We start from the raw sequence: 27,101 nt of genomic DNA on the forward strand, positions 1-27,101 counted from the left end.
TGAACAGAGTTAGCTTTCAGTAACAGTGGCTGGAAGGGCAGAGTTTATGAAGTGGTATCATTTCAAAACTATGCTCTTGCTGCTTGACTAATTTAGTGGAGAAAAGCATGAAACAAATTTTTTTAAACTGAAATTACATCTGCCACTTTTCACTATGAAACCCAGCCTTTGTTGGACTGATTATTTAGTATGTAATGAAGATATCTAAAAAAATTAAACTTAGTATGCCCATGTACCATATAACATCAAATAACATAATGGAAAACGTCTAAATTAAAGTCAAAATGTAATGGACAGATTTCTGAAACCCTGTGTTTGTCTATGCGAGAACACACAGAAACAACAAAAGAAATCATGTTGCATATCAACAAAAAAAACATTGTTATGAATGGGACCAGTACATGCAAACAGTGATTTCTAGCATAACCATGTTCAACAATTGTGCAACCGCTCCAGTTTGTATGATTTGGAACACTGCTGCAGATTCCTGGCACCCAACTCACTTGTTGTCACTTTGACTACAACTCCCAGAATCCTACGCACGGCACGAAGCAATTGCGTCATTGGCTTGCTGTGCTTGCGACATGAAGCATGCGCAGTAAGTGAGTGTTTTTTTTCGGCACAGTGCGCATGCGGAGTGAGAGACCGAAGGCGGCAGTGCTGAGACGATGAAGGGGACGTGCCGCCGAGGAAACGGATTGGCTGCGCTCTGCGGACGGTGATCACAAGGGAGAAGGGGAGGCTGAGCTTTGGGGCTGACGTCACGGCCGCGCAGTCCCAGGCAGTCGGCGCATGCGCCGTTGAGAACTGGCGTCCTCCGCGCGGCGGCGCCGGCCGATCTCCACCGGGAGCATGCGCATTCACAGCGAACCCTTCGGTGGCGCACGCGCAGTTGGGCGAGAACGCGGCGGCGCGTGCGCAGCTGCTCTCTCTCCCCCCTTCCTCCCTCCCCCTCTTTTGTGGCGGCGCTTGCGCAGTGCGTGTGATGTGTGTGGAAAGTTTGCGCCAAGTTGGAGGCAGAAAAAAATGTAAAGCCAGAAGCCCGGGCTACGAGTGTTTGTGTACGCACTGGCGGGGCTTCAGGCAGCTCCAACACCCGGGGAATACACAGCCTGCCGCCCGCGGCCTGCGCCTCCCGAGCCTCGGTGCAGCCGCCGGATTATCCGCTGAATGGTCGCGGCTCTGGGGCTTTCAGTTCGCACGGATGGAAACCGAGTGGATCGACGCGAATATTATGTTCGCCCAGGGAAGGCTTCAGGTCGGCTAGGCCGCGGCCCAGGCCTGGCTTTGCTGCTGCCGCCGGTGGACCCCGTTGAATGCGAACGGCTGGGATTATTGTGGATTTATTTTTCTGTATCTCTCGCTATCTCCACACACACACACACATTGTGTCCGTCTTTCTTCGGTTGGGCCGAGAGTCAGAAGCGGATTTTTTCTGGGGGGGTGCCCTGCTCCGTGACGGATTCTGGTGGGTGTTGGTGACGGCCGCTCGGGGGGCTCCCTCCATCACAGGGGCCGGCTGCCTCTCCGCGGAAAAGAAGCGGCGGTGTTGAATGTGGGATAAAATGGAGACGAAGACGATTGTCTACGACTTGGACACCTCGGGAGGGTTGATGGAGGTGAGATTTGCTGCTGGCCTTCCGATCGCGCCCCACAACAAATCTGCAGCCGCGGCTTTAAATGTTTTTAAAAAAAGATGTGCAAAAATAAACCCCCCTCAGGCCTCGATCATTCCTCCTTTTTTTAAAAAAAAAATCCTTTTGTTATACGTTCTAGAAATCTCCACGTCTTCCCAGTTGGCTTTTGGGGGAGGGAAGGGAAGAGGATAAGAAACGTTTCCAAATTTAATCATGCATAAAGAATGGGTCGCGGATTGCTTTCTTGCTGGTTTTTCTCTTTTTGACATATATATATATATATATCTTGTTTCTCCCTCCTCTCCTCTTTTGCTGCAGAAAATCCAAGCCTTGCTGGCCCCTCCGAAGAGCGAGGAGAGCGACAAGAGGGCCAAGAAGCTGGAGAAGGAGCCGCGGCGGAGCGGCCGGGCCACCAACCACGACACCTGCGACAGCTGCAAGGAGGGAGGAGACCTGCTCTGCTGCGATCACTGCCCGGCCGCCTTCCACCTTCAGTGCTGGTCAGTTCACTCTGCAACTGAGCCTCGGTTCTCTGAGAGAGGAGCGTCTCGGTCGGGTCCGGGGGGGTGGGCGGGGAGAGAGAGAGATTCGTTTCAATCGCATCCAGTGCAACCCGGTGCAATGGTCTGGCTTCCTTTCTCCCCCCCTTTCTCTTCCTGTTGGTGCTTCCCTGCAGCCGAGATACCGACGGGCTTCATGTTGAAATGTGCCTGCACTCCCTGGGTGCATGCATTTTAGTGGCTGCTTTTTGTACAGCAGTAGCTCTCGTCCTGACCTGTTCCCTCCTCCTCCTCCTCCCCGTCCTCTCGCTAACTGGGGTCTGAACGAGGCCCAAAGCTTCCAATCTGAACTTTACATGGGTGAAGGAAACTGTAAACGTGTAGCCCCATTATTCAAGAGAGATCCTGCTGTCACCCGGCTCGGGCCTTGGCTGCTCCCGTGCCATCTCTTTCCCCCACACTGCCCTCTCTCTCTCTTGACTTTGCAAACGGGAGCTCCTGAGGACGGGTTGTGTTTGGGAGGGGAGCTGTTATTGACTAAATACTCGTGTCTGTGTTTTTCTTCTTCACGGCCTTGTTTGCACTCTGAGATCGCTTCCTGTTGTGCTCGCAGGCCTGTTCCCTGAGCACCCGTTGCTGTGCACTGAGGCGGATGCCTTCCTTTCCTCCACTTTGTGTATGTTTGCAAATACGCAACATGGCGACCTCTCGTTTAAATTATATTTTCGATTCGCAGCGCCATTTTAGTTGACTTCTCGGTTCGAGGAGTTAGTGTCAGATTTGGGCTGAGTTGGCCACGTTCTTGGTGATTTTGGGAAGAAGTGTCGGAGTTCTGAGGAAGCACCGGGGCGTTATTTTTCCCTTATTAAGATAGCTTTTTCAAGATTCCTTTTTTTAATCTTTCCTGCTGAAAGTACTCATGTTGTCCTTTAGAGTTATGTGGAGCATATTACCATGGCATTTCATGAAAGGCATTCCATTCTGCCTCGTAATGTAAGCACATTTTTAATCTTTTGTGAGATTTTAAGCACTTTTTATTTACTTTAAATATTTGTGTGGTACTTGGTCAGTGTAAAGATCTAACATTGATTTATTAAAATCTAGTGACTTTTGTTCAAAATATTTATCTACTGCAAGCAGAACAACAAATACTTTTGCTAGGCATACTGGTTTGTGAAGCTTTAAAGTCAGGTATAGGGATATATATCTTTTTTTCAGTTCGATCAGGTTGGTGTCTGAAGAATCCATTAAACCTCCCCCATCTTTTTTGTTAAACTGGTTTGGTTAGTTCCTAGAGCACCTCCTGTAGAAAAGGCATTAGTTCATGGCTTTATCCTCGTTACGCAAATTAGCTCAATTCTTGTCACTCAGTAGTTCTACTATTGCCTAGTTTTGTCTAATTTTATCATATGGTTTATATGGGAGTACACTTGAAGCATTTGTCGATGTTGAATTTTGGAATTGTTATATTTCAGCATATAAAGCACACTTGATAACCATATGTCCTCAAGTGTGCATGATTTTGTATAAATTAATGGTATTTTCAGAAATCTGGAGAATTAGGAGTTGAGCAATATTCATTTTAACATTGTAAACACTTAATTAGATTAAGTAAATAGATATGATTTTCAGGTCATGTTTCTATTATGTTTTTCCTTTGTTCATTGCAGCATTATTTACTGAGGACCAGAAACAGTATACTTATGTTTTGGTATTAATGATATATAAAATTACATTTTGGAGGGCTTTATCTATGCTTGTGATTTTTATGGCAGGTATGCAAGTAGAGCAGTGTTTTTTCCTCCAAGTGGCACAATCTCCATAAGACCCCCGTATAAGACTCTCAAAATCATCTCATTTTGGTGAGATTAAACTAAACCAATATTTTACTAATCCACTTGCCCTCTCAATCAACAGTGATCATTATGGACTTTATGATTTTGGCTTTCCCCCTTCCTCTCCATGCCGAATAGATCAGGTTACTAACTAGGGCAAATAAACTTTGGACAGTATTAGCAAATCAGGGTCGTGCAGAATAGTGGCACAGGATTAGGATTCAAGAATCTTTGTTCTTGTAAGTGGGGGAATGTGTCAGATATCAGAAGCAGTATCTCTTCTGTACGGATTATATGTTCGGTTGAAAACCAGAAGTCTGTGGCCATTTTAATGAGTCAGTGGAAGCTTTACTATTAGCCGCTTTTAATCAGTGGTAAATTCCTAACCTAGACTGTGGTTGTTTCATAAGATATTAGCTTTTGCATAACTTGTATGACAGTTATTTTTGAAGTTTTCAGTCTAATTTGGCATGAAACTCGCAATTGTTTTTGAGTGCAGGAAGTTGCACAAAGCTTCTTGCCGCAGGGGATATGCTGCTATATAAACAATGTCAGTTTTACGTTTGTAAGACTCCAGATAGAATGCTCTTTATGGAACCCTGTCAACTGGCATATACTGTAATAAAGTATGCTAACTGGCAGATGCAGTAAATATGACATTTAAAAAAAAACAAAGTGGTTTAGTAGTTATCATCTCCATTTAGTTATGGATTTCTGTGCTGTAAGATTGAAATGCAATTGAATGGATTGGAGCACTTGGACATGAACACATTGTTCTCTGATCATGGGAAAACCTGGCAAGGCCACATTTATTACCCATCGTGAGTTGTCCTGAGAAGGTGATGGTGGGCCACCTTGAACTGCTAGTTTTTATGGTGATGGTGCTCCCAACAGTGTTAGTAATTGTTCAGTATAGGCAATGTTCTGCTTAATGTTAGTGTACTCATTGGGGGAATCTTCCTAGTTCTAGAATTCACTTTTATCGGATCACATTCTCTAATGCTGCATCACAAATGCTTTAAAGGCATTGTTTATTCCCGTTTAAAATGGATGCAACTGATTAAGCCCGCAAAATTGGTTTGTATCGGATATAATTTATTGTTTTTCTTCTGTCAGTACCCTGTAGTCCTGGAGGATGTGGTTTATCGGGTGTTTGATGTCGTGCCTGTATTTTAAAGCCAAGCTGCCTTCTATAAAAGCAAAATACTATAAAAGCTTGAAATCTGAAATAAATACAGAAAATGTTGGAAATACTCAGCAGGTCAGGCAGCATCTGTGGAGAGAGAAACAGTGTTAACGTTTCAGGTCATTGACTGTTCATCATTATATAGCTTGCTCCAACATTGGTTGTGTCCTTTTAATTAATTGCTGAGCATCAGTGGACCAAATAGCCACTCTTGTCCTTTGATTTTCTTTGTAATTGTTAAACTTTTAATTTGTTTGAACAGATGATCCTTTACATAGAAACATAGAAAATAGGTGCAGGAGTAGGCCCTTCGAGCCTGCACCATCATTCAATAAGATAATGGCTGATCATTCCCTCAGTACCCCTTTCCTGCTTTCTCTCCTTACCCCTTGATCCCCTTAGCTGTAAGGGCCATATCTAACTCCCTCTTGAATATATCCAATGAACTGGCATCGACAACTCTCTGCGGCAGGGAATTCCACAGGTTAACAACTCTCTGAGTGAAGAAGTTTCTCCTCATCTCAGTCCTAAATGACCTACCCCTTATCCTAAGACTATGTCCCCTGGTTCTGGACTTCCCCAACATCGGGAACATTCTTCCCGCATCTAACTTGTCCAGTCCCATCAGAATCTTATATGTTTCTATGAGATCCCCTCTCCTCCTTCTAAACTCCAGTGTATAAAGGTCCAGTTGATCCAGTCTCTCCTCATATGTCAGTCCAGCCATCCCAGGAATCAGTCTGGTGAGCCTTCGCTGCACTCCCTCAATAGCAAGAACGTCCTTCCCCAAATAAAGAGACCAAAACTGAACACACTATTCCAGGTGAGGCCTCACCAAGGCCCTGTACAACTGCAGTAAGACCTCCTTGCTCCTATACTCAAATCCCCTAGCTATGAAGGCCAGAATACCATTTGCCTTCACCGCCTGCTGTATCTGCATGCCAACTTACAATGACTGATGAACCATGACACCCAGGTCTCGTTGCACCTCCCCTTTTCCTAATCTGTCTCATTTTTACGATAAGAAAAATGCTGTTAAAAGTAGCACATTAGGATAAAATTGAGATCATACAAGGTGTATTTCCCTTGTCTTAAAGATGTAGTCTTAACAACAACAACTTGTATTTATATAGTGCCTTTAACGTAGTGAAACGTTCCAAGGTGTTTCTCACGAGTATTATGAGACAAAACATTTGACACCGAGCCATATTAGGAGAAATTAGGTCAGGTGATGGTCAAAGAGGTAGGTTTTAAGGAGCATCTTGGAGGAGGAAAGAGAGGCGGAGAGGTTTAGGCTGGGCATTCCAGCGCTTGGGGCTTAGCCAACAGAAGGCACAGCCACCAATAGCTGAGCCATTATAATCGGATGCTGAAGAGGGCAGAATTAGAGGAGCACCGACATCTCGGGTGGGTTGTGGGGTTGGAGGAGATTACAGAGATAGGGAGGGACAAGGCCATGGAGGAATTTGAAAACAAGGATTAGAATTTTGAAATCGAGGCAATGCTTAACCGGGAGCCAATGTACGTTAGCAAGCACAAGGGTGATGGGTGAGCAGGACACGGGTAGCCGAGTTTTGGATCATCTCTAGTTTACGTAGGGTAGAATGTGGGAGGCCAGCCAGGAATGCGTTGGAATAGTCCAGTCTAGATGTAACACAGGCATGAATGAGGGCTTTAGCAGCGGATGAGCTGAAGCAAGGGCAGAGACGAGCGATGTGATGGAGGTGGAACTAGGCGGTCTTCGTTATGCTGTGGATATGTAATTGAAAGGTCATTTCAGGGTCAAATATGACACCAAGGTTGCAAACAGTCTGGTTCAGCGTCAGACAGAAGTTGGGGAGAGGAGCATTTGTACATAACTGTACATTTGGTAATGCAACTAATATATCATCTGTCTGCACAGTATAGGAGCCATCATTGTGGAGCGGCAGGAATCTTACTATAGCAAATTTTCTTGAATGAGTCCTACCATTTACATACCCTCCCTGTGCAACTTCAAAGCTTGCAGGTTCAAACAGGAAGTTATGATTGCTGAGCCAAATTTTGAAGGAGACACACAATATTTGTATGTTTCGGTTTAAGATTGGCCTGTATAACGTTTGCATGACTATGCAAGACTTCAGATATTTCTCTGTCGGATGAATAAGTCTACAGGTGACTCTCAAAATATTGTCAAAAGTCATTCCAGAAAAGTTGGCCTATACTGTACACTTTTCTAATTACATACTTTGCAAGATGTGGGGCTACAAAGATTTGGGTTCTTAAATTCTACCTGTTTAATGAGAGTTTTTTATGGCACAAGATACTTGAGAGCACAGAGTAAACTTTGAGTGCAGTGATTTAATGTTTGGAAAATTTGGCATTCTGTAGTCTTGGCCAATGCATCTCTCTTTGCTGTCTTTCATTGCTCCTGTTGCAGTTTGCTGGAAGCTGGAGATTAATTTTGGCAATCCTAGAGTACTGTAGCTCCCCTCAACTTTAATAAAACTAGTGGTTTGCTACTAATCACAGAGGTTGATCTGTTCTTTAATTTCCACAGTTGGTGTTATGGGGCCCAAATTTACCCAACCCCTTTTTCCGTCGCACTCTCCCAAGTTGTGCCGACTTTGTGTGCTCAAAACGGCACCAAAAAACGTACTCATGATTCTGGCAGCTCTGCTGTGTGTCCCTGGTCCTGGCGCGGTGTATAGAAAATAGGTGCAGGAGTAGGCCATTCGACCCTTCGAGCCTGCACCACCATTCAATAAGATCATGGCTGATCATTCCCTCAGTACCCCTTTCCTATGTAGTGGTGTGGGGGGCGGAGCTACAGCCCTGCGCTGTAAACAGTGTCGGCAGTGGAGTCTGTGCACATGCGCAGTTAGCTCCTTGCCCTCCCAGCGCGTCTTGCAGGCTGTGAGCGGGACCCGATGCTTGCCGCCCCATCCCTGGCCGAAGGGACTACCCATTGTTCTCCGCCTCTATCCCTGGCCGAATGGTCTCCCGCACCGACCCGCGAGCTATTGAACAGATGGAAACCTGCTGCGCTAACTTGTTTCTGGCAGAAATATGGGGAAGTTGTTTCTGTTTTACACACCTTTTGGGAGTATCTCGGCATACACCCTTTGGAGCCAATTACTTAGAGAATGGAAACATCGCTCGGCTTAATTTGTTTTAGGGAGATTCCTGTACAGGTTAAAAAAAAAATGATTGTGAAGGAGACCTGTAAAAATGTGCAAAGTAATGAGTGACATGAAAAAAGCCCTGTACATGAAAGTAGCTGCTTGTGTTGTTTAAACTACTGTGATTGTGTGTTTGCAGAGTTCCTTTATTTTCTTTTAATCTTTCCTTAAAACTTTGTATGCTTTAGGTGCAGGTCTTCTCCGCTTCCTTTTTTTAATTATTGAATGCTTTTTGTGCTTTGTAAATCTTGGTGCTTTAGAATGTACTAACCTGTGCTGATTTCTTAACTCTCCGCAAGGGTTTTCTGTGCGGCCACAAGTGGCTACATACGCTAGCCTAAGTTAGTTTGGAGCAACTATTAGCTGCCCAAACTGGCTTAAATGGCCAAAACGTTGCTAACGTCGCCTTTTGGGGGGGAAAAAACTACATTTAAAAAAAAAAAATCCTAACTAACTCATTTACACTGGCACAAATTAAATGTGCAGAATGAGGATTTTTAAGATACTCCAGAAAAATCAAGTTGCTCCCAAAAAAACGGCAAATTTGGACCCTTTGAGTGGTGTCGAGTACATTAAATTATTGCACGAGCAGAGACCGTGATCTTTTGAAATTTGAGTGGTAATTTTAGTTAAGTTCTTTTGAGGAGATGGTTCGAGTTAAAATATTTGGGAAAGATATTTTGTTCAACTGAAAAATTTGTTGATTTTATTTAGTAATAGCACCTATTAATTAACAAACTTTCCAGTGAACATTAGTAATGCAGCAGGAGCTGTGATTTTTCAAGATTGCATTCTGATTGCATTGAGGATTGCAGCAGTGTTTCTGCATCAAAATTAATTAGGTAACCAGATGTTTAAGTCTTCATACCCTTGGATTCTGTAGCTTCCATTTTAAACCTTTGTATTTGGAAAGCTAATATAATCTGCTGTGCAGAGTGTTTATAAAAGTTGTGCTGAAAAGATAAGCTGGAAAGTGAAATAATTTTGCGGGGCTCCCAACATGGAGCCTCTTAGGTGTGAATATGATAGTGGAGTCGAGCCCATTTATAGCCCCTATGTTTCTGACCCACTGTCGCCACTAGCAAGGCTCTGTACTGAGATTCACACTTAACAGAATTGCCTCCGGAAGAAAAAGAACTGCAAGTCAACTAGCAAGAGAAAATGGCTAACATTTTAGCTGTGACACTTCATCGGACAAAGGAACCTGCCTGAAGGCTACTCTTTTTTTTTTATTCAGGTGCTGACTGGCATGCGCTGTATTTCCAGCATTTTTTGTTTTATGAAAGGTTAATTATGTAATTTGGAAGTAAAACCCTTCTAAGTACTTGAGGATTAACCTATTTAATGAGTCCCCATTAAAACCACTTGTATCACAATATGCACTTGAGGCATTGTAGCTAGTTCTGCGCTATAGAACAGGTGTATTAAAATGATAAAGCAAAACCCAGAAATATCTTTGACAGTGCTAGCACAAATGGGCAAACGTAACTAAAAGGGATTGAAAGACTCTGCTTATTAAGGATATAGCCAGCATAAATACAGAAGTCTGCATGTTTTTGTTTGGACACAGTTGACATTTATCCCTTGGCCAAGTTCACTGGATTCATTTTGGGCAATGCCACAAAGGTAGTGACTATAACAGAGGTCATTGTGACCATTACCAAGATGGCGATGGTTAATTGTGTTGTGAAGTTGCTTTGTGTTTTGCCACCTTGAATCTTTTCAGTCGTGAACGGGACAGGTTTCGATATTCTAAACTGAACAATTTTAGGCCATTGAGGATTTTTAAAAAATATGTGCAGAAAATAATGTTTCGGAGACCATTAAGAGTTTTCCAACAATTGAATGCAATGCCACATTTGTTGAGGCTTGTTAAAAGGTATTATTTTGCTGAAATATTTAATAGCTAATGGTATATTGGATCCTGTAACTTGAAGTTTTACTAGATTATTTTTGAAGACCGTAGGAGAAATATGTTTATACTCTTGAATAAACATTTGTGTTCTCATCCAACCATTTGTCAAATAAAGTGGAGTGCAATAAAGTTATAGAACTCAACAGACAAAAACAGTGCAAAATAGTTTTGTTTTCATTGAACAAAGTAGAACATTATATTGTTAGAAACATAGAAATTAGGTGCAGGAGCAGGCCATTCGGACCTTCGAGCCTGCATCGCCATTCAATAAGATCATGGCTGATCATTCAACCTCAGTACCCCTTTCCTGCTTTCTCTCCATACCCCTTGATCCCTTTGGCTGTAAGGGCCATATCTAACTCCCTTTTGAATATATCCAACGAACTGGCCTCAACAACTTTCTGCGGTAGAGAATTCCACAGGTTCACAACTCTGAGTGAAGAAGTTTCTCCTCATCTCGGTCCTAAATGGCTTAGCACTTATTCTTAGACTGTGACCCCTGGTTCTGGAACTCTCCAGCTACGGGAACATTCTTCCTGCCTCTAACCTGTCCAATCGTGTCAGAATTTTATATGTTTCTATGAGATCCCCTCTCATTCTTCTAAATTCCAGTGGATACAAGCCCAGTTGTTCCAGTCTCTCCTCATATGTCAGTCCTGCCATCCTGGGAATCAGTCTGGTGAACCTTCACTGTACTCCCTCAATAGCAAGAACGTCCTTCCTCAGATTAGGAGACCAAAACTGAACACACTGTTCCAGGTGTGGCCTCACCAAGGCTCTCTACAACTGCAGTAAGATCTCCCTGCTCCTATACTCAAATCCTCTCGCTATGAAGGCCAACATGCCATTTGCCTCCTTCACCGCCTGCTGTACCTGCATGCCAACCTTCAATGACTGATGTACCATGACACGCAGGTCTCGATGCACCTCCCCTTTTCCTAATCTGTCACCATTCAGATAATAATCTTCCTGTCGTCCTGTTTTTGCCACCAAAGTGGATAACCTCACATTTATCCACATTATACTGCATCTTCCATTCATTTGCCCACTTGCCTAACCTGTCCAAGTCACCCTGCAGCCTCTTGGCATCCTCCTCACAGCTCACACCGCCACCCAGCTTAGTGTCATCTGCAAACTTGTTGAAAGTTTATTTGAATATACGCTGTCTCAATGTGTGTATTTTTTAATTAGATAGCGTTTGGTAAGTTTAGTTGGAGTTTGAGATTGATCCTTAGATTCTTTTGCCTTGGCATTATCAGAGTTTATGAAGATAAGAACTACATGTGCCTCAGTTATCAGCAGCGTTTAATGTCATTTTTAGGAAATGGAGTGACTCCTGCCAACGAACCAGAAGCTGCGCAGAAACATTCTGCGCATAACTGTCGGGTTCCAAATTAAAAAATACAGTTCACCACAACAGACGGAGGATCTCCAGCATCCACTGTAATTTGCTTTTGTTTTCACCTCCTGCTCGGCATGGTTACTTAGAGTCACAGGAGCAAATCCTGGCAGATCACATACACGTCTTTAAATGTCTGAAATATCCGCTAATCATTCCGTTCCAGTCAATTGTCTCCTTTCCAACCATCTCCAGTTCTGCATTAGTGCCACTGCTTCTGATGGTTGGAATAGGATTACGAGGATAATTTACATTCTCACAAAATACATTTATTTCCCATCTTTGGTTTGAATTTACAATTAAGCCCCATGCCCGTCTGTCACAATTCATTGGATCTCTCACTTCGAATGCTATTTAAAATTTAACGGTTCTAATAGGACAAACAACAACTTTAAAAAATAAGCTCTCGGTTCAAATTTTATTTAAAATTAATGGTTCTAACAGAATTCTCTAAATCCGCTTTTTTCCTCATTTTGGGAAGTCCGGTGACGACAAACAAAAAAACTACTGGAAATGCTCATGCGCTATTACTTCTGGTTCTTTGGCAGCATTTGCGTCCTTTTTTTAAAAAAAAAATGTAGCTATTTTTGATTCCTTGATTGGAGTGGCTATTTTTAATGTTGGAGGTAAAATAAACAAGACTGTTGGGAGCAATTGGGTGATGAACAGGGCTAATCTGACTATTTCTCAGTTCCTTTGAATACTCTGCACTGACTTTATTTGGTACTTTTATAAAAAATGCGATCAAAAATGATGATTATGATGTTGCTGGAGTGCAGCGTGAACCTAAATAATATGTCTTGTGGTTTGGTAACTAATTTTGTGACTTGTAATGCAGAAAAAGAGAAACTGCCCAAGGCCATCTGCCAAGAAGACCCACCAGTGGCACGAGCACCACATTAAATGCAGCATAAAAACACCTATTATCTAGGGCGTGAATCTCTAAACTTTTTTGTTGGCCTTATGGATCTGTACTGTGGAGTATTGGAGGGCATGTATAAAGTTTAAATCCATGTTCCCATTAACTTGCAAGAATCTCAAATTGTTGATACTGATGGAGCTTGCTAATCTGGTTTAAAATTTATCCATAAATGATGGAACAATGCTGAAAATGGCTCTTTCCCAACCTACACACTCATAAAATAAAAACATATGCATAAATAGGATTCCGTTACCTGGGCTTTGAGGGCTGGGTTGCCAGGGATTGGGGCCTATGCGTGGCCTAGGATAACGCGTTGAACATTCCTGGTGTAGATGTGCACAATAAAGACTTATTTGGTGCTGAAAACTTACTTTCACTGGTGGTCCTGTGTCCCATTGAGATTCAGTGCCCTCCATAGGAGGGGAGAAAGTTGATTACAAAATATATATTGTGTGCTTATTAAAACGTTTGTTGAAAACCAAGTATTTTGCATGTTGATGGCATAACCAGGTTTCTGTTGGAGTAAAGTAGAAATACACAAATCACTAACCGTAGCGACAAGGCCATACAAAAGCAAGGCAAACCAAGCAGCAGGGTTTATTTCTAGAGGGATCGAATTGCAAAGTAGTGAAGTTATTCTAAACTTGTATCGAACCTTGGTTAGACCTCACATGGAGTACTGCATACAATTCTGATCACCATATTATAAAGAGGATGTAGAAGCACTAGAGAGGGTGCAGGGAAGATTTACAAGGATGATATCAGAACTGTGAGGTTGTACCTATCAGGAAAGGACGAACAGGCTGGGTCACTTTTCTCTTCTTGAGGGTTAACCTAATCTAGATCTTTAAAATTATGGAAGGTATAGAGTAGATGCAAAGAGAGTGTTTCCAATTGCGGGGAAGATCATAACATGAAGCCATCAATACAAGATAGTCATCAAGAAATCAAATGGGGAATTCAGAAGAAATGTATTTACCCAGAGAGTGGTGAGAATGTGGAAGTAGCTACCACAGGGAGTGTTTGAAGTGACTAGTATAGATGCATTCAAGGAGAGGCTCGATAAGCATATGAGGGAGAAGGGAATCGAAGGTTATGCTGATAGTTAGATGAAGAAAGATGGAGGAGGCTCGAATGGAGCATAAACACCGGCATGGACTGGTTGGGCCGAATGGCCTGTTTCTGTGCTGTATATCCTATGTTTTTTGAAAATGAATTCACAGGATGTGGACGTCGCCGGCAAGGCCAGCATTTATTGCCCACCCTAATTTCCCTCGAAGGTGGTGGTGAGCAGCCTCCTTGAATACAACTGAGTGGCTTGCTAGGCCATTTCAGAGGGCAGTTAAGAGTCATCCACATTGCTGTGAATCTGGAGTCACATATAGGCCGGAGTGAGTCAGGACGGCAGATTTCCTTCCCTAAAGGACATTAGTTAACCAGTTGGGTTTTTACCGCAATTCAGTAGTTTCATGCTCAACATGTAATCAATCCTATGTAAAGTGTCTCAACCTGGGATGTAGCATAACTTGGAAACTTCAGGAACTAAGTTGTAGAAGCCAGATAACCACATACTGAAATAATTATGATATTTACTTTTCTTTAAACGTTTTAAAAGTTTATACTCACCATGATGATTTTTTTAGTTTGTTATGCCCTTCTTATGATTTCCATTACCTGATGGTCTTTGAACACATTACGGTTATGATAAATAGAAGCTTTTCTTAAGGAGAAAATATTTATTTTGCGATGTTAATGTAGAGAAACGCATTTGGTCATGAGTCTTTCTGGCATTATAGTCCAACAAAGCCAATCTAGACTGAGTACAAATCATGTAAAAAGAGAAAAGGGTCATTGCCGTAAACAATTAAGTTTCCTATTTTTTTTTTACACCTCGATGATTAAATGTTCTTCGGACCCCTTGTTTTCGTTGTCATAAAAACCACCTACTTCCACTTCCGTAAAGTCACTCGTCTCCGCTGCTGCCTCAGCCCTATCTGCTGCCAAAATCCTCAACAATGCTGGTGTCACCTCCAGACCTGACTCTTCCAATGTTTTCCTGGCCAGCCTCTCATCCTCCAAGACGCTCCATAAATTTTTGCCGTGCATTTTTCACAGTTCAAGTGGACATAAAAGAATATCATGTGTTCATCATTATACTGGACTAATTACCCAAAAGTCACCTGCAACTCTCATCAGTGCTTTGCATCTAATGATTCAATGCTCGTATGATCTATAGTTAAAAAGTTAGTGACTTGGAAAAGATTACTGATGATCAGTTTGTGATTTTAAACCATTATTTAAGTTCCTGAATTGATTAATTTTGCAATGAACTGCATTGAACTGTTACCAGGCAGTAAAATTGAATGCATCTCCTAATGTCAATAATCTGGTTATTTTCATTTATATTCAGCACTGTACTGAGTAAAAGCAGCTGGAGATTGCAATAAATTAATAGTTGTTCTCATACTGTCAGTCTTAAACCTATATAAAAGCAGTAAGGTTCTGTGTGCCAGGTTTCTGTAGAACCTGGAACTGTATGTACGTGTCTGACCAAACACTAGTCTTGTCACCCTACAGTACTTCATGATGAATGGATGTGTTCTATGATGTGATGGTTTTCACATTGTTGTATGAGTATTATATAGAGCACGTTGCGACATTGCATTTGTGAGCAATAACGATCAAATGTAGGAATTTTTTTGGATTACACTGTCTGCACAACCTGTATCAAATCAAGGTTGATAAGGTATATCTGTGTTACTGTCCTGTGGTGAATTTACCTGTTCTAGCAAAGGCTGCATGGTGCTTCAGTGTTCTGGGTTTGTGGTTAATGTTGCCAAGTGATAATGTTACCAGCATTGATTAGAGACTGGAAATTTCCCCCGAGTTTTCGAGCATCCAGTAGCCTACTTGAAAGCGATGGAACTTGGGGAACATACTGTTTGTCCATCCTCTTGGCCAGTGCATCATGCAATGAGATGTAGAAGAGGGGGAAAGCAGAACTAGAGTTTGTCAGGAGGCTGTCCAACATGGCCTTCTAGAAAACTTTCATTTTTGACACCATATCAATATTGGGTGTTCACTTCCTGTCCACAAACTACTTCTTTGTACAATTTTTGGTCACTATTTTCTGTCAGCGCTTCCTGTTCAGTTTTGCTATGTCAACTAATGCAGTTGTGATCTCTGGGTAGTAGGTGACTTTAGTGAGTTTCTGAATCCTTTTGCACACCTGTAAGATATATGACTGAGCAACACCTCAGGCAATGTTGGGATTTCCTGTGATGTTCTGTGTAATTGGTGTCAGGGAATTGGAAAAGAAACAAAAGATATTTCCCCAAATGTGATAGAAACCTAATGTAAGCCTGTCTTAACTCCTCCACAGTTCTGCGCAGTCTGGATATAATGGCTTAGTGGTCTAAAACCAGCCACTGGTTTGTTGTTTAGAAACCCTTGCGCTACACGATAGATTAGAAGAGGGTGGGAGAAAGACAAATTTCTGGTAAATCTCTGCTAATGCCATTCTCAATTGTCTACGATGAACTGTGTAATAGTATAACATGGGTTTCCATCCAGATCTGCTTTAAAGCTGCTTTATTTTAAACTTATTTATTTATTTTCTATTTCAGTTACGTTTACTGCTTTGTACATAGAGTCTAGAAAGATTGTTTAGATTCTGCTTGAAGGTACTATGCACATTTTAATGTTGTTGAAAATATGATTAACAGCATTGAGGTAACCAGTTCCAATAGCTCTCCAAATACCCGCTAATCGATTGAGGTGCAAAAACGATTTGATTACAGGAGCTCTAAGTATAGTGAGGAAGTATCATTCCAAGATTACAAGCATGGACAAATGCAGGGACTAGATATTTCACAACAAAACTTGCCATAGTGTTCTAATTTGACTAATGTAATGTGAAAATGTGTTATCACAGCTTGTACTTAATGGGTTGGCTAAACTTCAAATTGAGGGTTGATTCTAATGCATGCTCAGCTGCTTTTAAGCTGTCATAGCTCATTCTGTTTCACTGGGATTCAGGGGACGTAAATTACCAAGCAGCTCAAATGGAGTCATGCTGGTGGTTTCTGATTTTACTGATCAATAAAATCAGGCGAATCAAGTTCTGTCCATAAAGATGCTCCCACTCTCCCATCTCAAGAAAACTCTTTGCTTCTCTGCTTCCCATCCAAGGTTGCCACTTTTAACTGAGGTTCTTACTTTTTCTCTCCAACACCATCATTGCTTGCTACAACTCTTCAATTTATTTTTAAAAAATTCAACTGAACTTGTCAAACGCTGCAGGGTTTGCCTGTGATGCATGCATTTGTGGGGTTTCTTTGGAACCAGAAAATCGAATACTGAAAAAGCCAGTTCTTTATAAACTACTTTCTTGCTTGAGTTTACACTGGACTCCGACTTCTGAAAAGGAAGCTAAGGTAACTTGCAGTGCAATTTTGGTAGCTGTAACTTTATTTATGAATCAAGGTCAAATGAGAAGGATGTGATGGAATTCCTTAATGAATCAGCTCCAGATTCCAAGAGCTTGTATTAAAAATCATATTATAGTTGCTTCAGAAATAAACGTGGAATATTCCAGGATTGCGTATTTATGAAATTTAAAGAACAGCCAATTCAAGTTGAACTAAACTCTATTGCTTCATTTACTTTTATCAGCAGTAACATCTTGCATTTATATACTGTAGCATCCTTGTGTCGTAAAATGTCCCAAGGTGCTTCACCGCAGTGAATTTGACAAAATGTTGCACCGAGCCACATAAGGAGATATTGGGACAGCGTAGATGCTGAGAGGCTGTTTACCCTGGCTGGTGAGGCTAGAACTAGGAAACATAGTCTCAGGATAAGGGGGTGGCTATTTAGGACTGAGATGAGAAGAAATTTCTTCACTGAAGGTTGTGAATCTTTGGAATTCTCTACCTCAGAAGGCTGTGTATGCTCAGCCACTGAGTATATTGGAGACTGAGATCGATAGATTTTTGGGCACTAAGGGAATCCAGAGATATGGGGATAGGGTGGGAAAGTGGAGTTGATGTAGAAGTTCAGTCATGATATTGAATGGTAGGCAGGCTTGAGGGGCGGTATGGCCTATTCCTACTCCTAATTCTTATGTTCTTATAAACAGGAGAGGGGTGCTTGCAGATCACCTTACCCAGATCACAACACAGTTGTCATAATACATTACTCTTAACGAAGTGTTGGCTTTTTGAAGTTGAACCTAAATAAATCTTTTTAAACAAAATATACTGGTATATATTTTATGGTGCTTTTATTTTTTGAACATCACTGATATTTTAGCATCCTGTCCCCTTTTGAACTTCCTTGCTGGTGCCTACACAGGTAACAGCTGATGTTCATTCTGCTTGCAGCAACATGACTTCACTGGAATCAATATAAACATTTCAAATACAAGCTATATTGAAACATTTTAAATTTATATTATCGAACATGTTTACTATTTCTATCAATTTGTGATCTATCATGTTGGCCAACTAATGGGTTATAGTTGGCTGCTTGACTATCTTTTATATATAAGTGTACCTTATGGCAGCGAAAAGTTGTTACAAAACGTATAACTGCTTTGCTTGTGCACTGGTTATTTTTGGCTCTCGAGTTCATCCATATAATCCTGATATTACATTTCCATATAATGTAATTTTGTTCTTGTACTAAGCTTTTGCGTTTCGTAAATTAGATCGAAAGACCCAAATTTATGGCATACTTTTTAATTTAATCTGTTAACTCTAAATAATTGTGGTCTATCATGATTTAGTATTTTCCTCTTGTGAAACTCCAAAAGTTACAAATGTAATCTACATCAAAGCTCCAACTGTCTTTCTGTTTAATTGTTAACTATAATTGTTAGTGTAAGTAATGGATACATGAAGACCTAATTAGGGTGTAAATTTCAGAGTTGATTAACTTGCATTCGAGCTGTTTCCTGTGTTGTCCGTTATGTTATGATAACTAGAACAAATGTTATGTAGGGAAGAGTGAAAATTGTCAGGATGAGCTTTCTGCCTCTGACCAATGCCCACCCCCGCAGGAAAAAAAATCAGAGTATAGCAATTAAATTGCTCTCCCATGTACTTTATGCAAAGGGGGCTCAAGTTGTTTTTAAAAAAAAAAGTTTTAAAAATAAGTATATTTTTATAAGTTCACAAAAGTTGAGATTCTGAAAACTTGAATCTCAAGTTTAATGGAATTTGGAAGGTGCAGTTTGTTTAAACTGTCAAAAGTCCTATTTTGGAAATGACATTTGGAAAAGGCTGTACTGCCAAGCACTAAGTTTGGGATTTTGTTTGTTTAAAAATTGAGAGTAAATCCATTCTTCATTAATGTCTCCTGTTTGCTTCCTCCCCACAGAAGTAGTAGTGCCCAGTTGAATGCATTCCTCAGCTCATTGATGAAAAATAATCAGTACTTCCCCCATCCCCCACCAAGCAGTCAGGATCTCTCTGACCTGTTAGAAGTAGATCTCTAATCATAGTCGTTTAATTTCTTCCGTGACACTTTCGAGTAAATTAACTGTCTTGTACTAAATGGAAAAGTATGTCCTTCTAAATTCTCCAAATTACAGTTGATGGTGACACAATCACGATTCACTGCTAACTGTGTTCTTCTGCATGCTTACTAGCTTCAAAATGCTCATTAGCTTCTTTCATACTGCCTACTAATTGTGGAAGAAATAAACATTTTGTGCGTGCATATTTTGTATAGCCATACCCAGTATAGCTTTGTGGAAAAAATGTGCATGTTTTGATATTCCATGACAAGATTGCAATGAGTATCCAAGATTTTTGTTTATATGTACTTTTTTTAAAATTAAGATGTTAGTTTAAAATTTAGGGTCCCTGAAGTTTTAAATTTGGGGTCGGGGAATTTGCACAAATTTCTCATGGAGGCATAGATGACTGACGTCAAAAAATTACAGGCAAGATTTTAAAAAATTTGTGTAGATATCATGTACATTAGAGGAACCCTTGTTTATGCTACCACTCAAGTTTTTTGAAGCTCCCTTGCTTTTAAAAACTGAAGTGCAGTATCGAAGGAAAAGGAAAATCTAGAGCACACATTTCTTTGTTCAAAATGCTCTTCTATTTCCAAGACATAATGCCGCTAGCCATCAGTTTTCTCACCTGGCATGGAGATATGCCAGGTTGGGTCTTGAAGCTGAAGCAGACGAGCAGTGATATCACTGTGGAGAGTCTTGAAGACCCTTGAAACGAATGGGAGCTATTACTTTGGCCCAATCTGGAGCTTCCTGACCCTGAGAAGCATGCTTGCAACTCTGGAAAAACCTCTGTATAAACCTACATTTGTCAGGTGAGAAAATTGAGTTTTATCTTCAGAATAAAACCTCTTCAGATACTATTTTTAACTGTCTTTCCCAGCCAATGAAGTACTTTTGAATTGTTCTGTTGTAATACAGGGAAATGCAGCAGCCAGATTGTGCATGGCATGGTATCGCGAGCAGCACAGGATAATTCAAGAGATAAGCTATTTTAGTGATGTTCTATAAGGCATTAAGTGTGGCCAGATGACAGGATAGCTCCCTTGCTCCTATTTAAATTGTGGCATTGAATCTTTTGCGTGGGGGAGCAGACGGGCCTTCGGTTTATTACCTCATCCAAAAGAGAACACCTCTGACAGTGCAGCACTCGCCCAGTACTGCACTGAAGTGTTGGCCTAACTTATGTACTCAAGTCTCTGAAATGGGCCTTGAACCCACAACCTTCTGAATCAGAGGCGTTAATGATAGCACTGAGTCGAGGCTGACCCCGACAAGTGTTTAATGAATTTTTTTTGCCTTGTATGGTAAGAGCTGAGAATCAAATTCTAACCACTGGCAAATAATCACGCAGTTTTATGGGCAAGGGAAGATATTGATACGGCCATAGAAGCAACACCCAGATTGGCATTGTGGAAGGCACAGCATGTTATGCTAACCTAGGAATGGAATGGAATTGAATTGAATACGCAGTGCCTTCTAATCCTTCGGCCTGCAGCATGGACTGATGTTTCTTCCCAATTAACTGGTTCCAGTGTTCATTGCAGGATTTTGACAATCGGTTCCAAAGCTTGTGAATTGCGAAGAGTTTTCACAATGCTGCTTGCACAGCAAAGTATGTCTGGGTTTTATCCGTTTAATTTAAATTTGCAAATCTCTTATGTCACTGTGTACATAAGAGCTACATATGAAAAGTTACCATAATCTTCAAACAACAGTTATGGCATTGACTCTAGTTTCCTGATTTGTTTGGGTTTCATTTTTTTCCCCCTGAAAGCCTAGGGCAGTCATCTATATGCAAGCCAATTTGTTCTTTTTCAGGAAAAAAAATGTGTTTATAATCACAAAATGTTGGGTTTTATTAGCAATTTTTTTTTTAAGGACCAAATGAAATAAACTCTTACAGCTATCTTTGGAGTGTAATGCCAAATGGAGTTGATGTACTTGATTAACTGCTTCCTTCCTAATGCAAGTTCACTCAGCCATCTCTATGCAATGCAGGCTGCTGAAGGTGCCAGTACTGCCTATTGGTGTGGAGTTTGAAGTGTTCTTCTTCCAATTGGGGAATGCAATTGTGTATGTCACACCAGAGGTACAATATGCCAGTGACGTGTCTGTGTTTTATCTGGGGAATAATTACCTGGCTTAACCCTAAAATCAGAATGGTTACATTTAATCATTTTATAAGTCTGCTTTTTTGTGCATCGATGTTGTAAAGTATTTCAATAATTCTTGTATGTTCTGCAAATTGAAAGGCACTGGTATCACCAGAAGGCAATATTACACTGCTGTTAGTGATTGCCATTTGCAGGTATCACCATGACTGGCCATTGTGCATGAAAAAAATCACGGACTGCCTTCAACCCATGGTAGCATCTTTGTATGCAAACTTGCTCTGTTTTCAATATGCAATGGAATGCATTTAGCATGAAGCTAAGGCACGTTCAAATTGAATCATATGTTTGTACCTTGGGGAATAAATGATTTTCTCTATTGTGTCCGAGATGCTATTAAGTGCAGTGGCCTAATTCTGCTGGCTTGGCATGTAACTGCATAAATGCAAGTTCATCTTGTGTTTCTTATTCAAATATATTTGTAGGGTGTTGCATTCTGCATCTTCCATTTTGGACATTTTTTAAAAATCGACAAAATGCATACCAAACTTAAAAAGGCCCAGGAAATCCTGCAGGATAGTATTGAGCACCAGCTTTCTGTTTTGGCATAAAGGGTACAACCAGAGAAAAATATAGTGATGATTAATATTATGACATCATAATGCATCTTCCTCTTTGCTGCACCGTCAAAGATTGCAAAATAAGACAGTTAAGGCATCTTAATTCATCGACCCAGAAAGACCCTACATCTACCCAATTGCTGCATCTAATTGTTTCTTAAATGATTCCAGGGTTCTCACCTCTACAGCTCTGTCTGGAAGTCCATTCCAAATGTTGATCACTCTTTGTATGAAGAACAGCTTCCTGATATCTGTTCTAAATTTGGCATTTACAAATTTGAATTTGTGAACTTGTAGTATTTACCTTTTCCATTTCCTTCACCATCTCTCTCTTGTACCTCTAAGATCACCTCTCTGGTTTCTTCTCTGCAGGCTGAAAAAGCCAAGTTTCTGCAGTCTAGTTTCATAGGCCCCAAGTTTCCACACGCGGCGAAAAAGGCACAACTCAGCTAGGCGCCTGTTTTTCGCGCCGGAAAAAAAGTGCGGTATTCAAGGAGCTCGATGTCTGCTTGACGCGGCGCACGGGGCGGAGCCTACCACTCGCGCCGATTTTGTAAGTAGGAGGGGGCGGGTACAATTAAAATGAGGCTTCTTGGTGCCGGCAACCCTGCGCGTGCGCATTGGAGCGTTTGCGCACGCGCAGTCTGAAGTAAACATTGGCACTCGGCCATTTTTAAAAGTACTGCAGAAAAAGTGAAGATTTGTTTCTTGGACCCCTGCAAAGGCTTGTATTTTAATTTTCTTGATATTTCTGTGTGTGAGGGAGCGCTTTTAGCAGCACTGCTGAATAAATCACCTGCTGAAATCAGTGAGTTCAGCTTTTCACTGCTAAACTTGCAGAACCGGTGCCTGCAAATTAAGGACTGTGTGTTTGGAGAAATAAAAGTGCCATTCAACTTTGCAATGGATCAATGTCCACCAAGAACAAAGAATTTCTTGCATGAGGAAGCAAACCATTGCATAATATGTGGTGCACCCATTCTGCAAATTTAAATATAAAGATGTCGATGTGGCTGCCTCTCCCTGTCCAAATGGCCTCAGTCAGTCCCCCTCACAGCTCGAAGGCTGCTGCTGCTCCCGACCAGCCACTGATGCCGCTGCAATCCCATGGCCGAATGGCCTCAAGTCCGTCCGAGTGCTGCATCTTCGCGGGGAATGAAGGCCTGCCTCAAGCTCCGCAGCTCAGCTTGAAGGCTGCTTGCTGCCTGCCGCTGCCGTCGAGACAAGACACTGACGCCACACCCCTGCCTCAAGCACTGCAGCTCAGCTCGAAGGCTGCTTGCTGCCTGCCGCTGCTGTCGAGATACTGATGCCACACCCCTGCCTCAAGCACTGCAGCTCAGCTCGAAGGCTGCTTGCTGCCACTGCCGTCGAGACACTGACGCCACACCGCTGCCTGAAAGGCCTGTCTGAAGCACTTTCACACAGGTAGGAACATGGTTTATTTAATCTTTTCTTTGCTTATAAATTTTTATTCAGGTTGGATTTATTTGTATAAGTATAACTAAGGATTGATTGTAGAATTTAATAACTTCCCTTCCCCCCACCTCGTTCCCTACGCCTAATTTGTAACCTGTGCCTGATTTTTTTAAGTGTAGACAAGGTTTTTTCAAGCGTACAAAAATCTTCACTTACTCCATTCTAAGTTAGTTTGGAGTACGTTTTCACTGTGGAAACTTTGAAATCAGGCGTCAGTGGCCGGACACGCCCCCTTTTGAAAAAAAAATTCTATTCCAAAGTGAAACTGTTCTCCCTGATTAGAACTGCAGAAAACTAAATGTGGAAAATTCCGATTTCTAAGATACTCCGTTCTACACCAGTTGCTCCTAAAAATCAGGAGCAAATCATGTGGAAACTTGGGGCCATAATTCCCACTGTTGCCTTTTTCTGCATTTGCTTCAGCCCTTAAATATCTTCCTTGCTTCTCAGTGACTGGGTTTACAATTCTGGCTATATACTTGACTTTGTTAATTGGATTTCCCATTGGTGTTGATTCCATTTTAGTTTTTGGTAGATATACATATTTGGGGTAGGGAGCACAATCTCAATTTGCTGACTACACCAAAGTATGAGGTTTGACAAACAGCGAGATGGATGATAAAATACTTCAGGATTGAACAGAATGATGGCAGATACTATTTAAGTATCAGCCTAATGGCTGTTGCAGCTGACTTTGACTTGGAATATGATGGAAAGAAATTGGTGCCACTACATCACCTTCAAAGAAGCCAGGGAATATACTTGAGAGGCTGAAGAGACTCAGTTTACAATGCACATGCTTGATGCGTTAAGCATCCTTTCTATGTTCCACTAAGGGGACAGATAGATCCTCATTCTCTCTTTTCCCCAAACCCCATTAACATTCTGGAAGTATGGTATGTAATTTGTAAATTGGCCTGAGGCAGGTGTACTTAATTTTATACTCTCACAAATTGGTTGGTTACCTTTATTATTAACCAGAGGCATTTCAATGGTAATCTATTAGGTTAACCGTGGTGGCTGGTGTCCAACGGTGGTCACACATTTAAAAAAAAATCCAAGCACAGGCATCTTCCACACTTCAAGATTTAGTTCGGACCTGGAATTTTAGGTCCTTCATTGAAACACCTGTGAACTTTTTGACGTGGAAGCAAGTCATCCTCGATTCAAGGGACTGCCTATGATGATGATCTAATCATCATCATCATCATCAGGAGTGTAGATGGTTCAGTGTGCCTACTTTTTTGGGATAAGTCCAGGAAAGTTTGGGTAATGACTCAAAAAAAAAAACAGGTGCTTTCTGTTACTGTGTATTTCTTCTAAAAATGTAGGAGGCCCTCTTTCCTCTACCTCTGTCACTCTCTTAGTTTTAATCGAAGGCCAGTTTTTAGAGTCAGTAGGCTCAAATAGAAAATCAGCCATTCTCTTCATAACTGGTTTAAATGTATCTGTTTTGTTTTCTAACACTGCTATAAAGTGCCTTGGGACATTTTAAGGCGCTATATAAATAAAAGTTGTTGGTTTGCACCCTGCATTTTGTTTTTTTGGGGACAGGCTGAAGAAATTAAGTTATTTTTATATTTAAAAAAAAATGTACTTAACAGTAGCGCTTTTTCCCTGCTAAACCTCCAATTTCTACAAAGCCGTTTTACAAATGCAAAACTAAGGGAAACTCGGCTCATAGTTGTGATCTGTCTATGGAAAGGCAGAAATAGAGAGTAAATTCTGGAGGCCCTACTCTTGGAAGAGCTGAAGTGACTTGGACAGTCAAATATCCTAGTTGAGTTTTGCATATCAAAGCACATCACAATTTTCTCAGAACAAAAATGGAGGGGAAAAAAGTACTCTGCAAAGTTGGAACATTAAACTTTCAGATTTAAACTGAGATCTTGGAATGCATGAATACAGAGGATGCATTTGTCTTTGGTCCTCCTTTACTTCACTTATCCTACCTCAAAAGACTCTTTGAACCTAAAACACAGACTGGAGCTGTGGCCAATTACAGAATATTAGAACAAAGCTCTCCCAGAATGCCCCACCACCAGGCAGCACTCATGCACACAGCAAATAAGACTTTGGCCTAGGTTTTCTAATCATAGCACTGGCACTAACTCATTCATTTGGTGTGACAATTAGAAAACTTAACCTTTGCCTCCACTATATATAAATTTAAATGGACAGCATGTTTCACCTCACATTACTTCAGTAAAGGTCAGGGATTCACTTTTGGTGGAGTATGCGTTTACAGTTGTGTTCGCCCCACTGTTGTTCAAACCCTTATTAACACTTTTGTCATTCTAGCCTTGATTTTAAGACCCTCTTTTACATGCACCTGTTTGACCTTTGGGTTGCCATCAGGGTTTCACCTTCCACGTCTAGGAAGTGTCTTTGGATGTTTTCCTATGTTAAAGATGCTATATAAGTGCAAGTTACTATTTTGTTGTGTCTACATACACATTTATATCTGGAAAATTAAATGTTGCAGTACAGTACAGTCCACTCCTGCAATTCAAAGTTCTTTAAATTATCTGATAATGTCCTTAATACGATGGGCCCAAGTTTCGAGCCGCGCCTAGAATGGCGCAGTCCCGACCTGGACGCCCGTTTTTCGCGCCACAAAGTGCGCCTAAAAAAAACTTCCACATTCTCCAGCTCCCTGCAGGTCGTTTGCAGCTTGGCGCAGCACGAGCTGTAGGGGGCGGAGCCAGGTCCCTGCGCTGAAAACAGTGCCGGGACCTCTGCACATGCGCGCTACAGTGGGCGCGCATGTGCAGTAGCTCCAGGCGCCTAAAACTGTGTGGGAGGGGCCGATGCACACAGCCCCGAGCCCTGGCTGAATGGCCTCACTGGGGCTGCGTGAATAAGGCTCCTCTCACGTCCTGCTTCCTCCCGACCTGACTCGACTCCCGCTTCCCGCCTCCGGACTGGACCCGACACCGACCCGACTCCCGCTTCCCCCCCTGGACTGGACCCGACTCCCGCTTCCCCCGCCCCCGGACCCGACCCCCCGGACTGGACCTGACCCGATCCCACCGCGCCCGCCCGCCTCCGGACCCGACACCGACCCGACTCCCGCTTCCCCCCCGGACTGGACCCAACCTGACCTCCCCTCCCTCCCCCCGACCCGAACCGAACCGAACTCCCTCCCACCATCCTCCCCCGACCCGCGCTCCCCCCAATCCGACCCGCGATCCCGGCCCGACCCAACCCCACCTACTTGTAAATCTGGTGCTGGGGACGGGCCCGGCCCGAAGTCTCGGGCCCGGCCCGTTCAGCCTCCCTCCACCATCTCCTTTCCCCCCCCATCTCCTCTTCCCCCCCCCCCCCCCATCTCCTCTTCCCCCCCCCCCCCATCTCCTCTTCCCCCCCCCCCCATCTCCTCTTCCCCCCCCCCCATCTCCTCTTCCCCCCCCCCCCCATCTCCTTTCCTCCCCCCCCATCTCCTTTCCTCCCCCCCCATCTCCTTTCCTCCCCCCCCCATCTCCTTTCCTCCCCCCCCATCTCCTTTCCTCCCCCCCCATCTCCTTTCCTCCCCCCCCCATCTCCTTTCCTCCCCCCCCCATCTCCTTTCCTCCCCCCCCCATCTCCTTTCCTCCCCCCCCCATCTCCTTTCCTCCCCCCCCCATCTCCTTTCCTCCCCCCCCCATCTCCTTTCCTCCCCCCCCCATCTCCTTTCCTCCCCCCCCCATCTCCTTTCCTCCCCCCCCCATCTCCTTTCCTCCCCCCCCATCTCCTTTCCTCCCCCCCCATCTCCTTTCCTCCCCCCCCATCTCCTTTCCTCCCCCCCCCATCTCCTTTCCTCCCCCC

General features: G+C 42.5%; 1 protein-coding gene across 2 annotated transcripts in view; it reads left to right on the forward strand.

Annotated features, from left to right (window-relative positions):
* The first annotated feature begins 973 nt into the window (after positions 1 to 973).
* phf12b (PHD finger protein 12b) overlaps positions 974 to 27,101 on the forward strand; it is a 94,222-nt gene continuing 68,094 nt past the window's right edge. For both annotated transcript variants that reach the window (XM_070857135.1, XM_070857136.1), the window contains exons 1-2: positions 974 to 1,619; positions 1,956 to 2,137. In XM_070857135.1, coding sequence (XP_070713236.1) covers positions 1,554 to 1,619; positions 1,956 to 2,137 — 248 coding nt within the window. In that variant the 5' untranslated portion in view covers positions 974 to 1,553. The remainder of the gene's footprint in view (positions 1,620 to 1,955; positions 2,138 to 27,101) is intronic.

The sequence above is a fragment of the Pristiophorus japonicus genome, chromosome 16 (assembly GCF_044704955.1).
Source record: "Pristiophorus japonicus isolate sPriJap1 chromosome 16, sPriJap1.hap1, whole genome shotgun sequence".
NCBI classification, from domain to species: Eukaryota; Metazoa; Chordata; class Chondrichthyes; family Pristiophoridae; genus Pristiophorus; species Pristiophorus japonicus.